The sequence below is a fragment of the Cervus elaphus genome, chromosome 23, assembly GCF_910594005.1.
Source record: "Cervus elaphus chromosome 23, mCerEla1.1, whole genome shotgun sequence".
In the NCBI taxonomy this organism is placed as follows: Eukaryota; Metazoa; Chordata; class Mammalia; order Artiodactyla; family Cervidae; genus Cervus; species Cervus elaphus.
In genome coordinates, this window is record NC_057837.1 from 36226502 (window position 1) to 36251510 (window position 25009).

The following is a 25009-nucleotide window of genomic DNA, read 5'->3' on the forward strand; positions in this document are numbered from 1 at the left end:
TTAATGCCTGTTTCCTTTCATGGAGTGTACCATGCTTCTCGGCTTTTATCATGACAGCGCATCACTGCCACTCTGAGTTTGATACAAACAAGATCCAAGGCCATTGTCAGAACTTTCCTTGTGCCAAATGGACCCCGAATGATTCACTCACCTAAATTCCTAGCAGTCAGAGCTTCAGTCCTTAAGGGGAAATAAAAAGCAGAATCCATGAGAGGATGTGATATCTTTGAGAGAAGCTAAAGAAGCAAGTTGGCTAATGGTTTCTATTTGTGAGAGCTTGAAATCTGAATTATGGTGAAAAGACATACAAATCCTGCCTCCATAGTAATAATAATAACTGCTTTCCAGTAGCTACTCTGTCCAAGGAACTGTGCCAAGTGCTGTGTGTGTGTGTGTTTTCATGTAACCTTCTGAGATGGCAGGTATGAGCCCTGAGGAGGGTAAGCAATGAGTCCTTGGAGCAGAACCAGGCCTGCTGGATGCAGGAGGCCACCCAGGTCCCCTCCTGCTGCCCCTGTCCCGCACTGTGCTGGCTCCACCCACCTGGGTCAGCTTAGCTCACCTGCCGTTGATCAACAGGCTTCCCTGGTAGCTTAGCTCGTAAAGAATCCACCGGCAATGCAGGAGACCCCAGTTCGATTCCTGGGTTGGGAAGATGCCCTGGAAAAGGGATAGGCTACCCACTCCAGTATTCTTCGGCTTCCCTGGTGGCTCAGCTGGTAAAGAATCAACCTGCAATGCAGGAGACCCCAGTTCGATTCCTGGGTTGGGAAGATCCCTAGGAGAAGGGAACGGCTACCCACTCCAGTATTCTTGCCTGGAGAATTCCACGGACTATGTACAGTCCATGGGGTTGCGAAGAGTCAGACGCAACTTCCACTTTTTCACTTTTCAAAGAGACATCCTTTCACTCCTTCATTGGTTCATCAGCGAAGAAGTAGAATTCTTCAGAGCTCCTTCCAGAAGCAACATGGCCAAAAGCAACTTTCCTCCCCCCCCTCACCCCATGCTCCCAAAGCCCGAAACACGGGGCTATTTTATTCCTTATGCCTTGAGGAGGTATATCTGTAACCAACAGGCCACACTCACGCCTGCTATGAAAAGTTATCAACAGAGTATCACCAAAACGTTTTTAGTGTGCTTTACACATCCAAGAACTCTCTCCCAGGACTTCCCTGGTGGTCCAGTGGCTAAGATTTCATGCTTCCAATGCAGGAAGCCCAGGTTCAATCCCTGGTCAGGGAACTAGATCCCACATGCCACAACTAAGCACCTAGTGCGACCAAGTAAATAAATTAAAAAAAAAAAAGAACTCTTCCCTTAAATCATTTCATTTGATAAATTACCTTGAGCAGAAGTAAAAGGAAATGAATTATTCAGCTTAGGGTTAGGATTTGTGTGCGGGGCACTTACAGAGAGTACCTGGGCCTACAAGGTGTAGGAATGGCTCAGCCGGTTGTTAAGGAATTCAGTTTGGTGACAGGTTACTGCCACTTGATTGTACGGTGTGTTGGTCTCCAGAAGCTCCTACATTAGGCTAAACCGGGGAGGAAGCATTATCTTCCAACACATCTGCCCTTGAACTCTGACCTTTCTTCTCCCCATTTCAGTATCTCCAATATCCATCCCACCCCGGCTCCTTCTTCTACCCTCTGCTCCCCTTAAAACTCACTTTCAAGAAAGAAGAGAACCTGGACCTACCTGGTGGCCAATTGGTTGGGAATCTGCCTGCTAATTCAGGGGACATGGGTTCAACCCCTAGTCCAGGAAGATTCCACAGGAATCTTCTTATATTTGCACAGGAAGAGCCTATGTGCCGCAACTACTGAAGCCCCCTCGCCTACAGCCCGTGCTCCACAACAAGAGAAGGCACGGCAATGAGAAGCCCACACACCACAACTAGAGACTAGCCTCCACTTGGCACAACCAGAGAAAACCCACGCGCCGCAATGAAGACCAAACACAGCCAAAATGAAAAAAGGAGAGAACATATTTGCACTAAAGTCAAATAACTGGCAATAGACTAAAATGTTTTCTCTGGCCCCAGTTTGTTTATTAACAGAAATTCAATGTCTTATCTAATGGAGTGGTTTCCAAAGACCCACAGCCAGGAGGGTAGGGGGAATGGAGGGGAGACAGCGGCAGAGCTCCAGCAGTTACCAAACACACAGCTGCTGACGGCACGTTCCAGCACCAGCCGGGGCTCTGCCTCCAATCCTGGGAAGCACACCTCCCCCCAGATTCAACCTGGCTGCCACGCGGAACCTCCAGTGGAGACCTGGCCAGGAGCCAGTCCATAGGCGCCGTCCACATCTCTACTGCCCTGTAGCTGAAGGGGTCCAGAGAACCAGGACTGCTTCAGGCTCACAGTGACCCAGCATCCCTGTTGTCCAGGATTTGGGGCAAAAGAGGACTCAGACCACTGGTGCTACCTGCCATTTCCATCCCCATTGATTCTTTTACATCACTGGCACTCAAAAGAGGTTACATCAGCCCTTTTTTTTTTTTTTAATGAATGGTACCCTTAAAAAGAAGAATCATCCATAATATCTAACATGAATTTAACACTTACTGTATGCTGGGCATTGTTCTAGGGCTTCCCTGCAGGCTCAGCCGGTAAAAGAATCTTCCTGCAATGCAGGAGACTGCCTCTCAATGCAGGAGATTTAAGAGACTTGGGTTCCATCCGTGGGTCAGGAAGATTCCCCTGGAAAAGGAAATGGCAACCCACTCCGGTGTTTCTTGCCTGGAATATCCCATGAACGGAGGAGCCTGGCGGGCTACAATCCATGGAGTCAAAAGAGTAGGACACCACTTAGGGACTAAATGACCACCACTGCCCAAGCATTGTTCTAAGCATGTGCTAATTCATTTAGTCCTCTCAAGAGCCCTTTGGTGTAGGTGTTATCATTACCCACATTTTACAGATGATAAACAGAGGCTCAGTTAGATGACTTTCCCAAAGACACACAGAAAGTGACAGCTGAGGTTCAAAGGAAACAGAATTGAGTTCCAGTCCCAGCAATCCCACTAAGTAGCTGTGTGACCGTGGGCCAGTCATTTAACCTCTTTGGGCCTATGAGAAAAGGGTATCGGACCAGTTTACCTCTCACCATACTTAGCTCTACAATTTGATGAATCTAAGATCCTTGGAGATGTCCTTCACACCACTCCTGAGAGCTGGAAGGTAATTCATTCTCCTGGTAAGAGGTGTGAACCAGATCCTCCTGTTTTAAAGCTCGGTGGAATCCCAGAGCTGTAGATGAAATGCCATCTATAAACATCCAGTTGTTATTGCCAAGCCTACTGCTTTAATGAGAAATATCAGCACTAATTTCCCTGCCCCCTGCAGCATCTTTTCATTTCCCTGGTTCCTTTCTCATTCACCACGTAGATGGCACCAAAGCCAAAGATGTTACTATTTACATTGAGCTTCTGACTTTGTGCTCTCTTCCCACCTCAGACAACCTCCACCTGTCAGCTCCAGTAATGGACGATTTATTTCCACACTGACAGCTTTTTCGATTCCATGCTTGTCAAGAAGGAAGACAGCATCATTCCCTTCAAGCACACACTCAACCAGCTGATTCATTTTCTCTTTTTGAGTTTTTCTTCTTTTTCAAGCAGTTTCTCTACTTGAAGAGTTGTACCCTTTGGCCATCTGTGAAGATCCCATGCCCCAATGTTCCTTTTATTTTTATATAATCCAGATGATTTGGGGTACACCAAAACTGAATGTCACAAGTTCTGGATTTGTCCCCCTGAGTTCTCTCTGCTGACCTCCTGCCATTTCTGTACCAAGTCTGACCAGAATGAGGCCCCTTCAGGAGCCCTATCCAGCAGCAGCTAGAATCTGGAATTTATTTTGCCCTCAGTTCAGTCAGTTCAGTCACTCAGCTGTGTCTGACTCATTGCAACCCTGGACTGCAGCACACCAGGCTTCCCTGTCCATCAACTCCCAGAGCTTGCTCAAACTCATGTCCATCGAGCTGGTGATGCCATCCAACCATCTCATCCTCTGTCATCCCCTTCTCCTCCTGCCTTCAATCTTTCCCAGCATCAGGGTCTTTCCCAAGGAGTCAGTTCTTCACATCAGGTGGCCAAAATATTGGAGCTTCAGCTTTGGCATCAGTCCTTCCAATGAATATTCAGGACTGATTTCCTTTAGGATTGACTGGTTGGATCTCCTTGCAGTGAAAGGGATGCTCAAGAGTCTCCTCCAACACCACAGCTCAAAAGCATCAATTCTTCAGCCTTCACCTTTCTTTATGGTACAACTCTAACATCCATACATGACTACTGGAAAAACAATAGCTTTAACTATATGGACCTTTGTCGGCAAAGTAATGTCTCTGCTTTTTAATATGCTGTCTAGGTTGGTCATAGCTTTTCTTCTAAGGAGCAAGCGTCTTTTAATTGCATGGCTGCAGTCACCACCTGAAGTGATTCAGGAGCCCAAGAAAATAAAGTTAGCCACTGTTTCCATTGTTTCCCCATCTATTTGCCATGAAGTGATGGGACGGAGAAGACAATGGCACCCCACTCCAGTACTCTTGCCTGGAAAATCCCATGGACAGAGGAGCCTGGTAGGCTGCAGTCCACGGGGTCTCCAAGAGTCAGACATGACTGAGCGACTTCACTTTCACTTTTCACTTTTATGCGTTGGAGAAGGAAATGGCAACCCACTCCAGTCTTCTTGCCTGGAGAATCCCAGGGATGTGGTCGCACAGAGTCGGACACGACTGAAGTGACTTAGCAGTAGCAGCAGATGGGACTGGATACCCTGATCTTAGTTTTTTGAATGTTGAGTTTTAAGCCAGCTTAGTCACTCTCCTCTTTCACTTTCATCAAGAGGCTCTTTATTTCCTCTTCACTTTCTGCCATAAGGGTGGTGTCATCTGCATATCTGAGGTTATTGATATTTGTTCTGGCAATCTTGATACCAGCTGGTGTTTCATTCACCCCGGCATTTTGCATGGTGTACTCTGCATAGAAGTTAAATAAGCAGGGTGACAGTATGCAGCCTCAACATACTCCTTTCCCAATTTGGAACCAGTCTGTTGTTCCATGTGCAGTTCTAACTGTTGCTTCTTGATCTGCATACAGATTTCTCAGGGGGCAGGTAAGGTGGTCTGGTATTCCCATCTCTTTAAGAATTTTCCAGTTTGTTGTGATCTACACAGTCAAAGGCTTTGGCATAGTCAGTGAAGCAGAAATAGATGTTTTTCTGGAATTCTCTTGCTTTTTCTATGATCCAACAGATGTTTGCAATTTGATCTCTGGTTCCTCTGCCTTTTCTAAATCTAGTTTGAACATCTGAAGGTTCTCGGTTCACATACTATTGAAGCCTAGAATTTATTTTGCCCTTGCGATGGTTAATTTTATATGTCAGTTTCATTGTGTCACAGGGTGTCCAGATTAGCATTTGAACTGGTAGACTGAGTAAAGTTGATCACCTTCCTCAATGGGGGTGGGTCGGCATCACCCAATCCACCGAGGGTCTGAGTCGAACAAAAAGGTATAAAGAAGGTGAATTTTTCTCTCTCTGCCTGCCTGCTGAGCGGGAATGTTGGTCCTCTCCTGCCTTTGGACTGGGGCTCACACCATCAGTGATTCTGGTTCTCTGGCTGACAGATGGCAGATAGCAGGACTATGACATCTAAAAAGTTATGAAAAAATTTAAAAACTAAGTTCATTGGAGTAAAGTTACGGCCATCATCGCGAATGGGGTTTGGAAGAATCTTTGCTCACAGTTTGTTCTTGATTTTCATGGATTTGAGAAGATGGATGAGAAGTCCAAAGAGGTCACTAGCAACTTAGTGACCCTCGGCGAGAAGCTGGAGCTAGGTCTACAAGAGGACAACTTCACTGAACTCCTCACTGGGCAAACAGGAGGAGCTTACTAATTAAGACATGATGGAACTGGGGGCCCAGAGAAAGGACAAAGAGAGACAAGAGGAAGAAGAAGTAACTGAAGAACCGAAGAGATTCATGAGCAGGAAATGGCAAGGGAATTTTCCTTACTTGAGAGGCATTGTTAGTTTTTGAGGCTTAGGGTTCCAGTGTAGACCTATACACAAACGCTGCAGCAGCCGTTCAGAATGCAATTCTGTGCTACTGTGTCATCTATGATGAAAAAAGAAGAGCTACTATCCAGACATCACTGGATCAGTTTTTCAAGAAAGTAGACAGAACTGAATTCAGCAAGGAACCGGAACCTGTGCCATCAACGTCAGGTGTGAGTGAAATAGCAGCTGGCCCTCTGTCTCCTTTTGTTGACCATCCTTGTGCCTAGCACAAGGTTGCTAAGTTGCTTTAGTCATGTCCCACCCTTTGCAACCTACGTACGGACTGTAGCCCACCTGGCTCCTCTGTGCATGGGATTTCCCACGCAAGAATACTGGAGTGGGTTGCCATATCCTTCTCCAGGGGATCTTCCCCACCCAGGGATCAAACCTGCGTCTCTTAGGTCTCCTGCATTGTCAAGCGGGTTCTGACGACCCTTCAGCTCTACCATCTCCCACTCCCCTCCCTCCTCCAGTCAATAACTCTTCTTCCCTGTTCACTGGATGCCAGTCCCTGTGTGCCAGCTGTTGAACTGTACTACTGTACTTTTCAAGGTGCTGTACTATAATATTTTAAATGTTTTCTTTATATTTTGTGCTTGTTTTTTTATGTCTCATTTGTGTTAAAAGTATCATAAACCTATTACTATATAGCACTATACAGCTGATGGTGTTAGTTGGGTACAAAGGCTAACTTTGTTGGACTTATGAACAAACTGGACTTATGAACACACTCTCAGAACAGAACTCGTTGGTATGTAGGGAACTTGCTCTACAAACCCTGGGGAGAGAAGGGTTGGCATTTTGTTGGCACTCCCATGTCTCTTTACACCAAGGTCTGATCTCTCAAAGTTGTAGACACCAGATTTAATTGCTGCCTGGGAGGCCACGTGTGACCCTGGGGCTTATTTTATTAAATGTTAATCTGTCCCTTTTGTTTCCCTTTTCCACACCCAAGAAAAAATTTAATTTCCTCCTCATCTTCTAATATTCCTGTATGTTTTCTTTCTTGCCCCTCATTCTTTTTGTTTGTTTGTTTACATTTCATCTCTCTCTCCCTCTCTGGATGTATTTGCAACAGTGTAAGATAGAAAACCAAGACAAGGCGTCTCTTCGTCCTTCTCATTCTCTGCCCAGGGCACCTTTGAAAGCTTTGATATAATCAACCAAGAATTTTCTCTCTCTTTCTCAGACATTTAATTTAAACAAAACTTGGAAAAGTTAAACATTGACCTTTTATATGCTAGTCATGCTACTGACCCTTTGTCAGCTAGACTCCATGTAACCTAATGTCTTAACTTTCTGATTCTAGCATGTTACCAGCACCTGACAATTCCTATCGTACTGCCCAACTTAAGTTCTGAAATATCAAATATTCATCTTTCCCTGAGAGGCTAAACGTTACTCAACATTTTGATTATTCTGGAATAGAAGGCTACTCTTCCATGAGTTCAGTGGTGTAAAAAGTTACCTATGTTGTGATCACTGACTGCAATCTGAAAGGAAATTCTTATCAGATAGTGTCATAAGGAAAATGAATGAAGATATCAAAGCATGGCCGTGAAGAAAGCTGTTTGTGACTCTTGCTGAAAAAGAAACGGTTCAGATATAATTACAGTGTCCAAGTAGTATTGAGGCTTTAGAAATACAATTTACATGAAATCTGACATATTACAACTTTGCAAAATATGTTCAGATACTTTTTACAGAAATCGTACCAGAAACTCCCGGTTCTTAACAAAGAATTAAAAATCAAGACGAGTAAGAGGGTAAATTCAACCCATCATTTTTCTCTACATCTTTGCTTCCAAGGGAAAAATCACTCTCTTTCTCAAACAGAGATCTTTCAGAAAGGTTCATTCATAGAAACCACAAAAGGTCACACAAATCAATTGGTTTCTGCTCCTTTTAGCTAGAAGGGTGGTTTGCAAGAAGGTAAGAGGCAACCAGAAGTAAGAGAGCAGATGAGACTGTATTTTCACTCCCTCTCTCTGCCTCAGCCAAAGGCCACAAAAAGGCAAGTGAGGAACGGCCTCTCCTTCTTTCCATCGTCAGGCAGTCATCAGAGAAAAGAATGAAAATTTTTCCCCACTGCTGCCAGAACAACATATAAAACATGGGCTTTCCCCTGAGGAAATAAACCTGGAAAGAAGAGAAGAAATTTCTTCTCAACCTCCACCCACCTCGACCCCTGCAAGCACCAGAAATCAGCTAGGCAGACAATTCCTTCCTGGCCCCACTAGGAGGAATGAGGTGAGACTTGGCAGAAAGAGTGTGTTTGGGTTTAACGTGGTTTCGCCCTCCTGAAAGGTAGAGACCCAATTTCAGACAAAGTGCCATTGTCCAGTTTCCATTCAGAAATAAAACGTTGTGAACTTGATTTTATTTTTCTCACAAGCTTTCAGTCTCTATTAGGAGGATGTGGCCCAGGAATGTAGTCTGAGGCAGAAATCCCTGTTCACACCGTTGCCTCAGGCAAGTCACTTAGCCAGTTCCTTCCCACTGTGGAGTAGGCAGAAAAAGGCCCCCGTTTGCAATATTTAAATATTAAACACAAGGCGTAGGTGAACAAGAAACATAAATATTTCATCTTGATGCTCTAACCATGACACAGTCTACCAATCTTAACATTTCAGCTAATGTAGAAATTTTTCAAAACCAAAAAAACCATTTCATCACTATATAATATTTGTCTTAAGGAGTGAAAAAGTACAAAGGTTAAGGTCATTTTAAAGCAGAATTCTAAGGTCTTTAATTTTGCTGTGTCATTTTCTTTATCTTTCTTTCCTTCTTTTTTTCTTTTGTTGTTGTTATTGTTGAACTTGATGTTTTCTTTTGCTTCATTTTCATTCAGGACATTAAGAAAACTCAGCATGTTTGTTTTCAACAACATTCAACAGTGTTCCTGCCAATTTTCTTTTAGAAGTCAATTCATTTTTTTTTTTTTAATATTTATTTATTTGGCTCTGCCAGGTATTAGTCAAGGTACTCAGGATCTTTAGTTGAGGAATTCAGGATCTAATTCCCTGCCCGGGAGTTGAACTCTGACCCCCTGCATTGGGAGCAGAGAATCCTCACCACTGGACCACCAGGGAAGTCCACACTACTTTTGATAATCATACTCTTTGGACTTTTCTCTCTTCTCTCTCTACCCACCCTGGCCCAAATTCTAAGCCTGAGATTTTTTTTGTGTGAATGTAAATTCAATTTTAAACACTATCCCAAACAGGTAATGCTTATATTGGTAGGAGAAAAGGAAGGATGGCCTTAACCTTGTAACTGCAGTGTAAACCATGTTGTGCCTTCATAAAGCAAGCTTTATAGTTTCATTATAAACAATTGGGCTTCCAAGGTGGCTCAGTGGTAAAAACTCCGCCTGCCAAGCAGGAGACTCAGGAGATGCAGGTTCTATTCCTGGGTCAGAAAGACCCCCTGGGGGAGGAAATGGCAACCCAGTATTCTCCAGTATTCTTGCCTGGAGAATCCCATGGAAAAAGGATCCTGGTGGGCTACAGTCTACAGGGTTGCAAAGAGATGGAACACAACTTAGCAACTAAACCACTACAAACATTAGGGAGAAGAGAAATGAATCAAAACTGAGACTGAAAGAGTAACAGAACAAAAAGTACAAAGGAAATAAAAATACAGAACCACAAGAAACAGCTTGTCCTTACTTCAAAATAGTATCTTCACCATAACTTTTATTTCTCACTGCCTTTCCAGGGAGCTCAGAGGACCCTGCTAGCAGCACAGACTTCCCATAGTTCAATTTTGAGCTGGGAGGAAAACAGTGTTGCTGTGACTCTCATTTTACAAATGAAAAACATGAAGATGAAAGATGGCACGATTAACTCAGTCTCATTAGTCAGTATGGAATCTTTGAACAAATGGCTTCTTTTTCAAACACTGAAAACTGACTTCGGATTTGCCTGATGGTGCAGTGGTTGCCGGCCAATGCAGAGGAGTCGAGAACTGGCCAGAACGTGCAGGAAGGCTCTGCAACTCTTCTCCATGTGCAACCAAGGCTGTGACGCATCCTCAACCAACCAGAGACCAACACTGCCCCCCACCCCCCGCCTTGGCTCAGGCCATCAGGATGTCTGCCTTGCAAGTCCACTGGGCTTTCTAGGGGTTGCACATCCCCACTTGGCCTGGCCAGGGAGGCGTTGACCCTCTCTGACAGCCTGGGTTGAGCCCCTCGCTCACCTCCTGCCACGTGAGCAAGTGGCTGTCAGCCCTGACCAGTTGCCTTCGTGGGCCAACCATTTGGTCAGAAAAACCTGTAACATCTCATCCCACCAGACCCAGCTAGTCATTCATGGGCCCATGAATTCAGAGCAGCCTTGAAGTTGCAAAGAGTCAGACACGATGACTGAAGCAGCTGAGCGCTTCTGTTATCAAAACTGCAGTGTGGTCTTGGACCAACAGATTTCGTAGAAACGGATTTTTCACATTGATGTATGGCAGAAGCCAACACAATACTGTAAAGCAACTATCCTCCAATTAAAAATAAATAAATTAAAAAAAAAAAAAACATGGATTCTCATGAGAACACTCCTTACTCAATTTACAGAATCCAGGTATGTTCCAGTACAACATTTTAACTTGCTTCTTGCCTTCCGATGGGGGTGACCCTCACCAGCCTGGCACATGGACTTCCAAGTGGCAAGACAGGGGCTTGGGCCACGTGTTTGAGTTACCTGGGCTTGAAGCAGTGAACTGTGGCTGGTCACCCGTCAACAGGTCAGCCGGGCAAAGTCGCACAGTCGACAGGTGTGTATTCATTAACAGAATGCAAATGCAAAAACAGGCATTTGTTGTCCAAGGGAGCAGATAACATGCCCTTCCTGACTGTGGGGAGTGTTCCCACAATCTGCTCTGGGCTAATGCGGACATCACAGTGGTTCCTAATAAGTCACCTTTTCCTACCAAGGATATTGTAGTTTCAATATTTTTACATCGAAATGAGGTTGCTTTCCTACTCTTTTTAATTATTTATTTTTTTATTTTTATTTTTTTGGTGCATTGGGACTTCTTTGCTACGTTCGGGCTTTCTCTCGTTGTGGTGAGCAAGGGCTACTCCCCAGATGAAGTGCATGGGCTTCTCACTGCAGTGGCCGGAGCACCAGTGGACCACCAGGAAAAGGGAAGTCCCTTTCCTACTGTCTCGAGCAAACTATAAACACGGAAGGCTAACTTGGATAAATTAAAAACACTCAGTAATAAAAATGATTAAATATCACTAGATCTGTGAATTCATCCAGTCTGGCTCCTGGTCTGTAGAGTAGGCGTGGGGTTCCCCGGGGCACTCTAATCTTTGAGAGGGTTTGTGAAGGAACAATACCTTGCAGTAATGGCTAACATTTACAACTCTGCAAGGCATGGAGCTAAATCTTTCTTTATCTTAGTTAATCCTCCCAACAACCCAGTCTTAATCTATATAAGATAACATTATCATCCTCATTGTGTCAGTGAGGAAACAGAGCTCATGGCTAGGCTGAGGCCACGCCACAGGTGACAAGCCAGGTCCCTCGAGCCCAAACCATACTCACCATGGCCCCTGTGTGTGTGTACGCTCAGGCCTTCAGCCGTGTCCCACTCTATGCGACACTATGACTGTAGCCCGCCAGGCTCCTAGGTCCATAAGGACTGTTAACACCTGACGATGAGCACTCTGAACCTCTGACTAAAACAAGTTCCTACACAGACCCTCCTGGAGAGAGACTTCTGGCAGACCTTCTCCAAGCCCAGGAAGGACGGACCTTTTCCCAGAACAAGTGTGGAGAGGAGGCCAAAGGAAATGGCCAATTTATTTTTTTTCCAGATGAGATATTTGTGTGGTAGATATTCTGAAGACAGGAGCTTTTCCCCTTTCCATTGCTTGCTGCCCCCACCTGAAAGCCAGTGCCTTTCCAGGGGCCCCTCTGTCCAGGTCAGTCCCCAGGGCCAGCAGACCTTCTGCTCCTGATGGCCAGTTTGAGTGAATGAAGATGCCAAGGGTCCCGCTGGACTTAATTCACTGCTGAGAGCCAGGAAAAACAGCCCCATAAATCTTCCCCCACCGAGAGAAGGCCGGGCTTCCCACGAGGAGATAAACAAATTGAACATTTCAAAGCCACCTGTTAGGTACTCACCCCAATTTGCATACAAATGCCAACTGACAGCCTCCTGTGGTTAAACAAGATGGCTAAGGATGAGGGGGTTTATGGTCCACCCCTAGTGCTTGTCACAAACCAGCTCCAGGAAAAGATGACCTCCGAACCTGCTTCACAATCAAGTGTCAGGCCTGGGAAATGACCCTTGACATTAGCATCCCAGAGGGACAGACTATCTGCCTTCAGGCAGCCTCCGACAGCAGCGCCCCCTCCGCACTTTCGACCAGAAGAGTCCCGGGAGAGTCCAGCGGGCTGGCGGCCACACCAGGTTTGCAGAGAAGTTTGCCTTTGAAAATGTTGACGGACAACAGTGCTGCTTTTGGAGAAATGGGGTTTCTCCTTTCCACACTTTATCTGTATTTTTAGCAAACACTAGTGGAAGCAGGTTGACTTTGGTTTGAGCCAGGTCTCATGGAAAATGTAAATACGTGTACATACAAAATATTGCTGAATATATAAAGAGACTATAGGAAACTAGAAATAACACAAGGATTGGAAAGGCACAAATGATCACCCTCTACCCAAACATACATTTTCTTTTAATTTACCTTTGGTTATTTAAGTTATCTATACCTAACTTAGTTTCTTAAGAAAAATAATACATATAATAATATAATAAATGATATAATAATAAAATAATAATATAATATAGAATTGTTTTTTTACAGATTTCCTGGTGGCTAAAGACAGTAAAGAATCTGTCTGCAGTTCAGGAGATCCAAGTTCAGTCCCTGGGAGAGGAAGATCCCCTGGAGAAGGGAATGGCAAGCGATTCCAGTATTCTTGCCTGGAGAATCCCATGGACAGAGGAGCCTGGTGGGCTACAGTCCATGGGGTCACAAAGAGTCAGACACGATTGAGTGACTAACACACACACATAGAATATTTTTGGCTATACTCGGTATATATAAATTATATTCTATATTATGGTATTATATTAATATGATCAATTATTGGTATATTCATATATAAATTATAAATATAAATAAGTTATTGATATATGTAGAAATACATAAACAATATCAATAAATTAATGCTATTGATGTTCTACCAATTTTATCATATGGGTTCAATCCCTGGGTCAGGAAGATCCCCTGGAGAAGGAAATGGCAACCCATTCCAGTAACCTTGCCTGGGAAATCTCATGGACAGAGGAGCATAGTGGGCTATATATAGTCCATGGGGTCACAAAAGAGTCAGACACAACTTAAGTGACTGAACACGTACATTATGATATTATATTAATTACATCATAATAGTGATATAATATATAACATATTAAAATAATATAAACTATATAATAATACAATAAAAGAAAGCCCTGCAAAAGTCTAAATTATAAAAGTGTAAATGGATGCACCAGAACCACTTGAGTTTTGAAGTGAAAGCATTTTCAAATGAAAATGCTAAATGTTTGAGGGGGGCAGGGGATTTATTTATAACTTTTGGTGTGCCCTTGAATGAAAGACTCAGCAAACTATACACTGCTTTCATTACAGCCTCTGGTCAGAGGCTCATTTCCAAGAAAAGAAAAAAGCGCTTGCTAAACTTGCCCCAGTGGGACTGAGACGAACCATTAAAGATGAAATGGTGTGTCTGCCCGCACATTCCGAATCCTTGAGCTTTGTGACGACCACAGCTCTCAGGGGCTTGTTCTTAATTCCTTAGAGAAACCGTGTTTGATGAAACTTTGAATATTTTATTTTATTTTATTTTTTTTTGTGGAAACTTTGAATATTTTAAAATAATAAGATGAAACTACAACTCTTGGATTCATGGGCAGTGAGGACGTACTTCTTGGTGAGTCCGTACTTCTTGGTGAGTCCGTTTCCTTCAATGAACTTGGAGGCTGCGCTAACTTTACCGGCTGGCCACACCTCAAACCCTTCATAAGTAATTCGTTTTCCTTTAGGCAGCCAGTAGAAACAATAGTTTGGGGTAAAGAAGCAAACAGAAAGACAATGTTTATTTACTGACAATCTAAACTCAGGCACCTGTTGACAAGAAGCCTTGATTTTTCCTTCATCTCATTCTCCCCTTGAATTTTGGAAACCTACAAAGGTGACTAATCCTAGATCCTCCCCGCTGGGAGTTCACAGTTTAAGCCTTAAGTCCAGGTGAGAAATACCCCATTCACCAAGGCAACAAACGGTGAGTTAAAATCTGTGGTATCAAAGCAAGTATCCTTCAATTAAAAATAAATACTTTTTTTTTTTTAATCACATCCACTACATTTAGTAAAACATGTTTCCACCTGAACTTCTAACACTTGAAAAGAGAGAAACGGCTTGAAGTGTGGTGTTTCTCCACTGTTCTCATCAGACCCAGGGAAGTTCCAAGAGGGAGAGACTCAGGATAAGGAGCTTCATGCATTTCTCTTGGTTTTCACTGCTTAAACAATTTTTGTTCCACTACGTTTGTAATGCGAGATCTTTCACAGTAAATCCACATAACAGCCTCCAAATTGATTAATTCATCACAACTAACCTAGTCTTCACATGTCTAAAAACAAACCGCTGACAAATTCCAACATCTACTTACACCCTGTCTTGAAATTTGTTAAATATAAAATCATTCCAGGATTACTAAGAGCCTTTGGCTTGCATGGCCTTTGTTTATACATATAGTGTGCGATAAATAATAATAGTTATCAACTCATCTTCTCAGGCTTCTACTCAGGCTTAGTCCAATATCAATCTAATCTGCAAGATACAGGCAGCTAAATACAAATTTGAAATAGCCCCAGAGAGGCCATCTGGCCACTGGCTACCAGGAAGAATGAATCTCCTTAAAGTCTTGACGAATCTCCTTAAATGCCTTGAGACATTATCTAACTGCTTATCCAAAGAATCTTCCAAGATTGCTCATCAATGCCTATCTGGTTACCACCATTCATATTCATATAAAGGGGAAAGTTTGCAGCCGAATGGTTGGTAGCCCTCTCTTAGTAACAAATACTTGTAAACTCTACAAAGCAGAACCATTGGAAAATTGCTGCCTTGTTGAAAGTAAACCCCTATCTGGTTAAACTCAGTCCTTCCCCCTTCTCAGTTCCATCTCCAAACTTCTGGAATGGTAGACCAGGGAACGACACCACCACACCACAGAACTGTTAGCAGTGTTAGCAAATTAACAAGGGTATGTTTAAAGTCTAAAACTGTACTTCCAGTAAAGAGATGTCAAAACTTCAAAGTGTTTCATTATTTCATTGGATCTCTAATTCTCAGATCAATGATCTGATTTTTTTAAGTCAGGGCAACATGCACTGAATGGTTGTGGGGGTGGTGGGGGAGGGAGAATATGGGTGTTGGAACAATTTTTTTTTTCATGATGACTGTGACCCACAGAGTAACTAAATTAATTTCATCCAGGGAAATTAGATTGCTCACTAAGTAGGGTGCCCCCCCCAAATTCACAAAGTCCCCCAAACCAGTGGAACCATTGGATTTTGTTGGGACTACCTATGAGGCCAATTGTACTTGAATGCATCCATCAGACACACACTGTTCAAGCAGTTCTGACACCTTCTTTCACCTAACCTGGCTCCCGTGATCTTCTCAATGGATTAACCACATGGAGCAGCTGAAACCCTAAGAGAACTTCATTCTGTCAAATATGGAAAAACAGAGTAGGTACACACAATGGAAAGGTTCTTATCAGTAGCCATTTAGATTATTCCAAAAGGAAATAGTTACAAACCAACATAATTTGCACCTAGGAGAGAATTTGTTGTTCAGTCACTCAGTCGAGTCCAACCCTTTATGACCGACCCCATGAACTATTGCACGCCAGGCTTCCCTTTCCTTCACTATCTCCCAGAGTTTGCTCAAACTGATGCCCATTGAGTCCGTGATGCCATTCAATAAAAGCAGTCAATTGAAAGCGAATTTTTAAAAAGTTAAATCCAGTCTGCAGGTGACTGAAGGACTTGCAAACCTCAAATACGTTATCTGAAATACTAAAAAGTCAAGTAAAAATATTCACTGTATAAGTAGTAGGGACAAACAAAAACTTGTAAGGACAATTTTGAGGATTTGGGGGCCACTTGAGTTCATCCAAGACTCTTGTATTGGTAGGAATACCTACTCCTATACCTCCCCACAATGGTCATACAAAGTGTAATTACTGCCCCCATGGTGTGGGGAACCAAACTTGAGTAGCCAAAGAGCCTGAGTAAAGTGCCCAAGTTCACACAGCTGATGGGAATGGAGTCTACATAGGAATCCAGGCTGCGAGACTCCCAAGCACACTTGAATGCTCCCTTGGCTAAGTTCAACCTCATCACACCATGTAGCTTTTGAAGGATTAAAGTTATGTGGGCGAAGAGACACAGAAGAGGACCAATTAAAGGCTTTAAAGAAAAAAGCTGTCCTGGCCCCAAAAAGGCTACTTCCAGACTCGATACTAGATGCCACTGCTTTCAAGCTTTTAGTCTATAATCAAGCCATATTGAAAACAGATTTACAAGCTCTTCAGAAGAGACCTTTGTGAGTTTCCAAAGCAGACATGTTTGGTATTTTAGGAGGGAGGTCAAACCCCCTATGGTGCAGTGTTTTTAATAAAATCAGTTCAGCAGAAATTAGAGACACACCAGTCAATTTCTAGGAAGCCTTGGAGCCATTCAAAATAAGGGATGGGGCTGGGTTGTGGGGGAGGGAATAACATAAAAGATACAACCACGGACAGAGCAGTTTTTTCAAAAGGGGCAGAATGTTTAAGGGGTGCAGATACAGAAACATCATGGCAACCATTTGTCTCTGGTTTGGGCAAATTTCCGCTTAAAAAGGGAAAATCACTTTTGGGGGGAGTTCTATGTCCACATTAAACAAGGACTGTTCCTGATCAGCCCAGCCATGCAGTGACACCTCAAAGGAACGGCAAACATCTCTACAAGGGAAAAACAAATAAACCCGTCATCATCCTTACATCACTGAATCAGGTAGGTCGCTATTTCATGAAGGGTCCTTTATCTCCATTCTTGGCAACCTCTACACTCTCATAGGGAACCAAAAGTAGACTCTATATTTAGTTCTTAGAAAAATCAAAGTGGAGAAACCTACAATATTTTTGCTGAAAGGCCAAGTTATGTGCAGATCTGACTTTAAAACTGGTGGCAGGAATACACAAATATTAAAGAAGGAGACAGCAAAAGGAGACGATTTGTTAGGACAAGAGACAGGGCCCACCTATTACATGGCTACAACTGGAACCCCACTCTAGGCACAGAGCCAGCATCCTACCCAACAGGGAAGTGTGAACAGCCTTGCAGATTTAAGCTCAGCCCAAAAGAACCAGGTGGAGGCTTTTCTATTCATCTATTAAAGGTCTGTGATCTTAGCACCCACACAGCCCCAGGCCTTCCCTGGGTCTTCTCTGGAGGAAGTTCCTGGAACTTCCCTGGAGTTCACTGCTGTCAAATTGTCTCAAGGAGAATGAATTTCAATCCTTCATGGTTTCATTTCCTAATGAACTCCTGAGCTCCTAGTTAACTGGTATTGGGAAGAAATGTGATGAATAAGAAACAGCAGGGTGAGCAAGGAGAGACCACTTTAGAATCCATGGTACTTGCACGATGCACTCATGACATGAGACCACAAAAGACCAGAAGCCTTTTAATCTTCAAGCCCCAAAACTACTGTAATTTGATCTAAAGCCTGAAAGAGGTGGTGAAGGCAAAAATTTCACCAACTGGCCATTTTGATTCCTTCTCTTCTCTTAGGTTTGGAGAGTTAGGCCCCAAAATTCTTTAACTCTCTCAAAAATGGATGCACATAAAATGTAACACTTTATGAACTGTAAGTCACACATGCAAGAATTCTCAGTCTCAAAAAGCACAATATGAATGTTGTCATTTATTAAAATGCATATTTATTCCATAGCCTTATTTGGGGCTGTGGCTTATTAGTTATTAAATAACCTAGGTATTCATTTTTAGACTACTCATTTCAACTCAGATTCTTCCATCAACTGGGTGATGGCACCTGTCTTAAGGGACCCAAATTATGCTGGTCATAAAATATCCCCGAATATATGCAAAAAATCCCTTTTAACATTCATAAAAGGAAACCCCACAGGTACTCAAATATGCAGGCTATAGGTTAATTTTTAAGCAAAAGTTTCAAATATACAAAAGAATCAAGAAAAGAACCTACAAATTATTCTCATATTTAAGATAATAAAGACCCATTTTAGAGGAAAAGTACACATGTGGCATAGCTTTAAATTCAGGCTGGGCTTTATTGCCAAAGTCCTCCAGGAGTGGAAACACTATTATTTAGTGTGTTAGTGGCTAAAATCAACAGTCTATTTGATTATATTAATAAAAGAATCATTTGGGGAAGAAATTATTATTTAAATCTTAATTGACATATAATGTTCACTATTGAAAATCTAAGATTCAGAAGTAAAAAAAATTATTGTTATAACACTGTGTTGAAGGAAGGTTTAAAAACTATGAGCATGAGACGATGTTTGGCTAATTTGGGGCGCAAAATATTTAATTAAGCCCAGACTAAACTGATGAATTAATTAACAGTAAAAGTAGACAGTGATTAACTTTGAAAAAAAGATTCATTTAGTAGGTTTTTTTTCCTTTTCTGATTGGAGGTAGAGACACATTTAAAAACATATTCCAGAGCACCTGGACCAAGCTGATAAGTATCACCTTTTGCTAAGGCAACTTTGGAAACTGATCAATGATACATGACTCCGGTATAAATAAGTTTCCAATTTCTCTTAGATGAAAGCTAAAACCAGCATTATCCTAACAAAAAACTGTGGGTAAGACACTGAATGATGGGCAGTACACATTTAGAAATTCTCCACGCTGTAAGAAAATGACACATGGGCCATGGAAGAACAAACAAGATCTTGGTCTTGTTAAAAAAAAAAGTCAAGCCAAAATCTATAGTTGAGATCCGACACTGAGCAATCATAGGTCTTCACTTCTATAATTAACACGTAGTTCCTTGCCCTTCCAGCTTAGTTTTTAATTTATGACAAGACACCACTAAATTTCAGACAAAATATATATATATATATATTTTAAATCTTTACAATAAATCAAGATGTAGGAGCTTACAGAGAGCACATTTGTTTATTTAGGTACTCAATTCCAGCTCCCTCTGAATGCAAATAACCCTGGTAACAGTGTACAGAGTCCTCTCTTTGCTTTTTAATAATTTTAAAGGAAATAATACATTTTGACTGTATTTAAGTCTGTGCAAATAATCCTTCAGAAGAAATAGCCAAGATTCCGTTTGCAGAGCTCATTCCGTCTCTCGCAGATGATGACGCGAGTTAGTTTTCTCTTCAGATAAAGTGCTCCCGCCCAGCAGAACTCAAGAGGGTCCCAGACGTCCAGTTCCACGAGGCCCCGTCATACGAACTCCAGCTTCCCGTGCCCGCTGTACATGCCCCAGTGCACCAGCGACAGGATGCGGTCGTGGCTGAGGTCGGCCTGTCTCATCTTGTCGCAGGTCAGACAGCAGTTCTCGTGGCCGCTCACGGGCACCATGCATTCCAAGTCCAGCTTCGCCACCTGCCCCTTTTTGGAGTGCTGCCCGTGGAAGCTGTAGTGCAAACGCGAGAGCATTTGCTGCCGCTGCTCCTGCAGCCTCCGGTTCTCGCTCCGCAGCATCCTCAGGGCCAGCATAATGAGCAACACCAGGATCAGCCCCCCGGCGATGGGAACTGCGATCACCGCCGCCCGGAACCACAGCTCTTTGGAGGACGTCAGCTCCTGCACTTTGGTGATGAGGTTTCTGCTACCATCGTGCTGATGCCTATTCCCTTGTCCTACGGGGGGCACAAGCAAACCCATCAAACACGGTCACCCCTTCCTGGAGCTATGAGAGAGCATCTCTCCTTTTAAACGTGGTATCCCCCCCTCCCCCACCAAAGGAGATCAAACCAGTCAATCTGAAAGGAAATCAACCCTGAATATTCACTGGAAGGACTGATGCTGAAGCTGAAGCTCCAATACTTTGGCCACCTGATGCAAACAGCCGACTCACTGGGAAAGACCCTGATGCTGGGAAGGATTGAGGGCAGGAGAAGGGGATGACAAAGGAGGAGATGGTTGGATGGCATCCCTGACTCAATGGACATGAGTTTGAGCAAACTCCGGGAGATGGTGAAGGACAGGGAAGCTGGGCGTGCTGCAGTCCATGGGGTCACAAACTGTCAGACACAACTGAGTGACTGAACAACAGCCATCCCCTTAAACAGAGGCTTCCGATTCAATCAACATTTAGAACAGAAATGCTGCCCAACGAGGCAGAGCAGCTTCCAAAAACATTTGTTTACGGACTGTCATTACTGATTAGTAATGGCCTTTTAATGGCTTCAAAATGTTGGATAAAAACAGGCAAAACCTATTATGTAGACAGATATCTAGGGCTCAGGCAGACATGAAAGTCACTCAATAGAGATGCATCTTTGCACCCAGCCTGGCTTCTCCCTCAGCCGTCTCTAATAACATCAACAACAAAATCAATAGCAGACAGACAAAGCTGTGGCTGTCACAAGCCTAGAGGCCAAGCAAGGGTTTGGTCAGAGGGGGTGCCGCTCCTACCTGAGGCCTCCCCCTTGGGTGGGGTGAGGACGTCCTGTAGCCCCCTATAGTTGCACATGTCTTCGTGACAGCACTCCAAGGAGGGCGAGGGACTGCCGGAGTGGTTGCGAGCCTGTCTGGCTTGGCAGATGTCCGCTGTGCTTGCTAGGGAGTCCAGGCAGCCATGGGTGAGCGGGGAATTGGTGTTCTGAGGATCCAGAAGTCTGGAGAAGCAGGCGCTCAGCTCAGATTTACACATATAACCAGTAGCCACGCAGTGGGCTGCATCACAGTAACATCTGATTTCACCTGAAAATGATGGGCAATTGCATCAAACAGCTTCAGAGACCAGATAAAGCACCAGCTTCAACAACTGTACTGTGCTAAGTCACTCAGTCATGTCCAACCCTTTGAGTCCTCATGGACTGTAGCGCACCAGGCTCCTCTGTCCATGGGATTCTCCAGGCAAGAATACTGGAGTGGGTAGCCATGCCCTCCCCCAAGGGATCTTCCCGACCCAGGGACTGAACCTGTGTCTCTAAAGTCTCTTGCATTGACAGGTGGGTTCTTTACCGCTAGCACCACCAGACTCCAAATTTCAAAGACATTCACTTTAGGGAAAATTCAGCTGAGGGCTTAGAAGGGCTGACCACATGGATCCCTGGAGCCCCTTGTGCAAGTCAGTGCTCGAATCCCAAGTCAGGTAAATATCACTTTAGAAATGTATTAATCCACATAGCAGAGGATGAAAGTTCAGAGTAGGAAAAGCTAGCAAGTAATTAAAAATAAGTTTTGTCTTTGAAGCAAAAGATTTCTCCTACCGTAAGGAGAGAAATTACAAAAATTACATTATTGACTTGTTTTAATCCTACATGACCATACAACATAAAATGCTAGGCTTTTTGATTTTGTCAGTATAAATATTTGATCGGAACTGCTGAATTGTTTACTACCTCGAAGGGCTGTGCCAAGGTTTAAGAGCTTTCGCTAACACCTTATAAAGTTATTAACTAGAAACACAACAATCTAGAAATTGCTCCGGTCAGGAGGTTTTAAAACTATGAAACTGGGCAGCTATTTGCAACCTCTCTAGAAAAGGCAAACTTTGCCTATAAAGATCTGTTCATGCAGGGGAGCTTTTAGTCAGATATTGTAAAACAGGAACTAGGCAGTTTACAATTAGTGGTTTGCTTGCCAAAGTCAATTTCTTTCAGCCCAAATGGAAAGTCATAAAACTGGGGGCAGGGAGGAGGGGGTGAAACTGCAAGGCTCCCTCCTCCCCCCACCCCTCAACTCCCCACTTTTATGTGTAATTCAACATGGGATCTAAAACGGGAAACATTGGAACTGAAAATCCTCTGCTGGTTGAATGAAAAATCCTTAAGGAAACCTCAAATTTTTCTACAGGAAGTGATTAAAAGTTTCCTTTATAAAACTTAGTTTGTGAGTTGCAAGCGGGTTAACATTCTGCCACAAGATCTGAGACTTCCATGTCAATTTCTGGTTGAAACAATCTGGGGCTGGGAGTGATCACTCACATGATACCTGACCCGGTGGACCTCAGCCACTGTCACAGGCCACGGCTACGGCTGTAGCCTGCTGTGAACTGAACTCAGGTACATGCCTCTCCCCAGCTTCTCCATCTGAAGTGCTGTCTTAGTTACAGAAACCAAAGCTCTGAAATTAAACACCAACACCGGGCACTGCTGCTCTACAAATCTCCCAGCCTCACCTTTCTTCTTTCTCCTCCTCTCGTGAATGCCTGAGTAAGATGTCTCATTTAATTATGTGTCCAAATTCCAGGCCACCGTAAGGCTGCTAGTGCTTAAAAACCCCAGCCAACTAAACACAGATCTTTGGCAACCTGAGTTTCACCGTGCAAAGCCAGAGGTCCTCCTCCTGTCCTGGGTCTGGGCCCGGGTCCCTTCCCTTCTCCAGTAAATAAGACCTTCCAGTTAGAATTCCGCTTTGCACAAGTTCTTTACTCCTCTCTCCAAGCTTACTCGCTTTTTCGCAGAAAGCTCACTCACTGATCTTAAGTGGGTGATGACTGAATATCCCTAAGTCTGACAAATTCCACATATAGACTGAAAGAAATAAAACAGATTAAAAGTCCATGTTGATCCCATGCACTGCAGACCTCATGTAGAAAAAAAGAAAGCTGAATACAAGCAAAACGCTGCTTAAATGTTTATGAGAGCCTATTTTAAAGACTATATTTTCAATGACCTAAAACAGTCTAATAAAAATTTGACAGGTAACTAGTCAAGTTCTAACAACTTTTTTTTTTTTTAATTGGAGCCACATTGGAGCAAGTTGAATAGACTTTTGTGTTACTGTATTAAAACTATATTTCTGCCGTTTCATAAAGTTTCTTCCTGTGGCATGCGAAAAGGCCAGGAGGGGACTGGTATTTTGAAGCAGGGAACAATGCTCTTCTGTCTGCCCCCCTTTCTGGTTACTGTACGTGGTGATTAAACAAAAATGTCTGCTTCAGTCAGGACGGCTACAGGAGAGGCTGCTGGCTTCTTTTAAAGCTTTTGAAGTCCGCAGCAGTCAGAAACCTCTGATCCCCTAATTATATCATTATCAGGCGCATAGTTTCGGTATCTGTGACTTATGTCAGCCGCGGTCCGGCCCCGTTCGGCCGGTCTTTGATAGACCGGGAGGCTTCCCTCTGCAGGCTGCTACGAGGGCTGTTATTTAGGGTTAATTACAGCCTTTCTTCCAAAATAAATAAATACTGTAGCACATCATCTCTGCTGGCCCGGCTGATCCTTCAACCTCATGCCTGCTACATGGCAATTAGAGAAAAGGGGGAGGGGGAGTGGTGCAAAAGCTAAAAATGCCTCCTATTTTTAAGAAAAATTATCTGTTCACAGTAGTCAGAGTTCGTGGCAGGGGAGGTGGAGGGCCCTTGAAACTCAAGAGAGTTGTCTGGGTTATTTCCACCTAAAAGGTGAAAGCCTGCAGCGGGAGAAAAAAAAGAAACTGACCGCTACTTTTTTTTTTTTTGAGTAGTGTTTATAAAATATGAGGTGAGTGGGAAAAGGGACCGCTGACGGAGTCCACACCTCCCAGCCCCCAAGCAGTAGCGCTGACCACACCGCTGCACGCGGACACACACCTGGGACACCTACACGCGGGGAGGCACCACTCGCGGGCTCACAAAAACACTCAGACACACACACGGACACTCACGGACAGAGACATTTAAACACGGCGACACTCAACAAGGGAAGATGCTCCAATACAGAGAGATACACGACAGACACACAAGTGCACTCAAGTACAAAAACACTCAAATACAGACACACGTTCACAGCAGAGGCACATTCAAATACAGAGTCGCGCACACAAACCGAGACATTCGGACTCAAACTGGGACACACACAACGAAACACGCGGGCACGGTCCAAGGCGGGGCGGGAGACTGCGGTCCCTCCCGGCCGCTCCCGCCCCACGCCGCGGCTGCAAACGCTCAGAAGTTCACGACCGACAGACTCGCACAAACATTTTGACAACCACTCGTCCCGAGGTCTCACTCCACCTCCACGCGCCCGGCTCCGGGACACCGGGGTGGGCGGGTGGCCCCGAAGCCACCGCCGCGACTTCTAAGAACAGACAACTTGTCGCGACCTGCTGGCTCCGCGCGGGAGGCCGCCTCTCCCGCCGACAACAAAGCCCCGGGACCCCGCGGCCCTCCCCGGGGAACGCGCGCCCCGCCAGCCGGCGGGCACCCACCTTTGGTGAGCAGTACCGCCATGGCGCAGAGTTCAAGCTGCAGCCAGATGAAGATGTAGCTGGAGTGGCGATCCATGGACGCCCCCCTCCACGGCCCCGGCGCCCCCGCCGGCTCCCGGAGCCGCGGCACAGCTGCAGCCTACGGCTCCCGGCGCGCGTAGTGCATGGGTAATGCCCGGGGCGCGGGGCCGGGCCGCGGCCGGAGCATGGAGAGCGGCTGGAGGGGCGCGAGGGGCACAGTCCGGTTCCGCAGTCCCGGCTCCCTCCTCTCGGCCCGGCAGCTGGGTGGGCTTCAGGCTCTGCTTCCTTTAGTCGGCCACTCGGCAACAGGAACCAGCAACCCAGCGCGCAGACACTGGCCGCCGCGAGCTCACGCCTGCGCCCGCCTGGGTCCCACCGGCTCGGCGCTGTAAATAGCGCCCCGCGCTGGGAGCCGGCTGGCCCCGCCCCTCTCCGGCCCCGCCCGGGCCCCGCCCCCGGCGCCGTGCGAT

At 44.6% G+C, this 25009-nt stretch overlaps 1 protein-coding gene and 1 non-coding gene across 2 annotated transcripts; one reads left to right on the top strand and one right to left on the bottom strand.

The window, feature by feature from the left end:
• Positions 1-1172: 1172 nt before the first annotated feature.
• On the top strand, positions 1173-1245 carry TRNAW-CCA. Its single transcript has one exon. It is a non-coding gene; the product is annotated as a tRNA-Trp (tRNA).
• A 16807-nt stretch (positions 1246-18052) lies between these two features.
• Positions 18053-24648, bottom strand: BAMBI (BMP and activin membrane bound inhibitor). Its single transcript, XM_043883952.1, has 3 exons — positions 24519-24648; positions 20796-21083; positions 18053-20017 (listed from the first exon to the last, which is right to left on the bottom strand). Exons 1-3 carry the CDS (start codon positions 24592-24594, stop codon positions 19599-19601), a joined length of 783 nt encoding a protein of 260 aa, XP_043739887.1. The 5' UTR covers positions 24595-24648; the 3' UTR covers positions 18053-19598.
• Between the last annotated feature and the right edge of the window lie 361 nt (positions 24649-25009).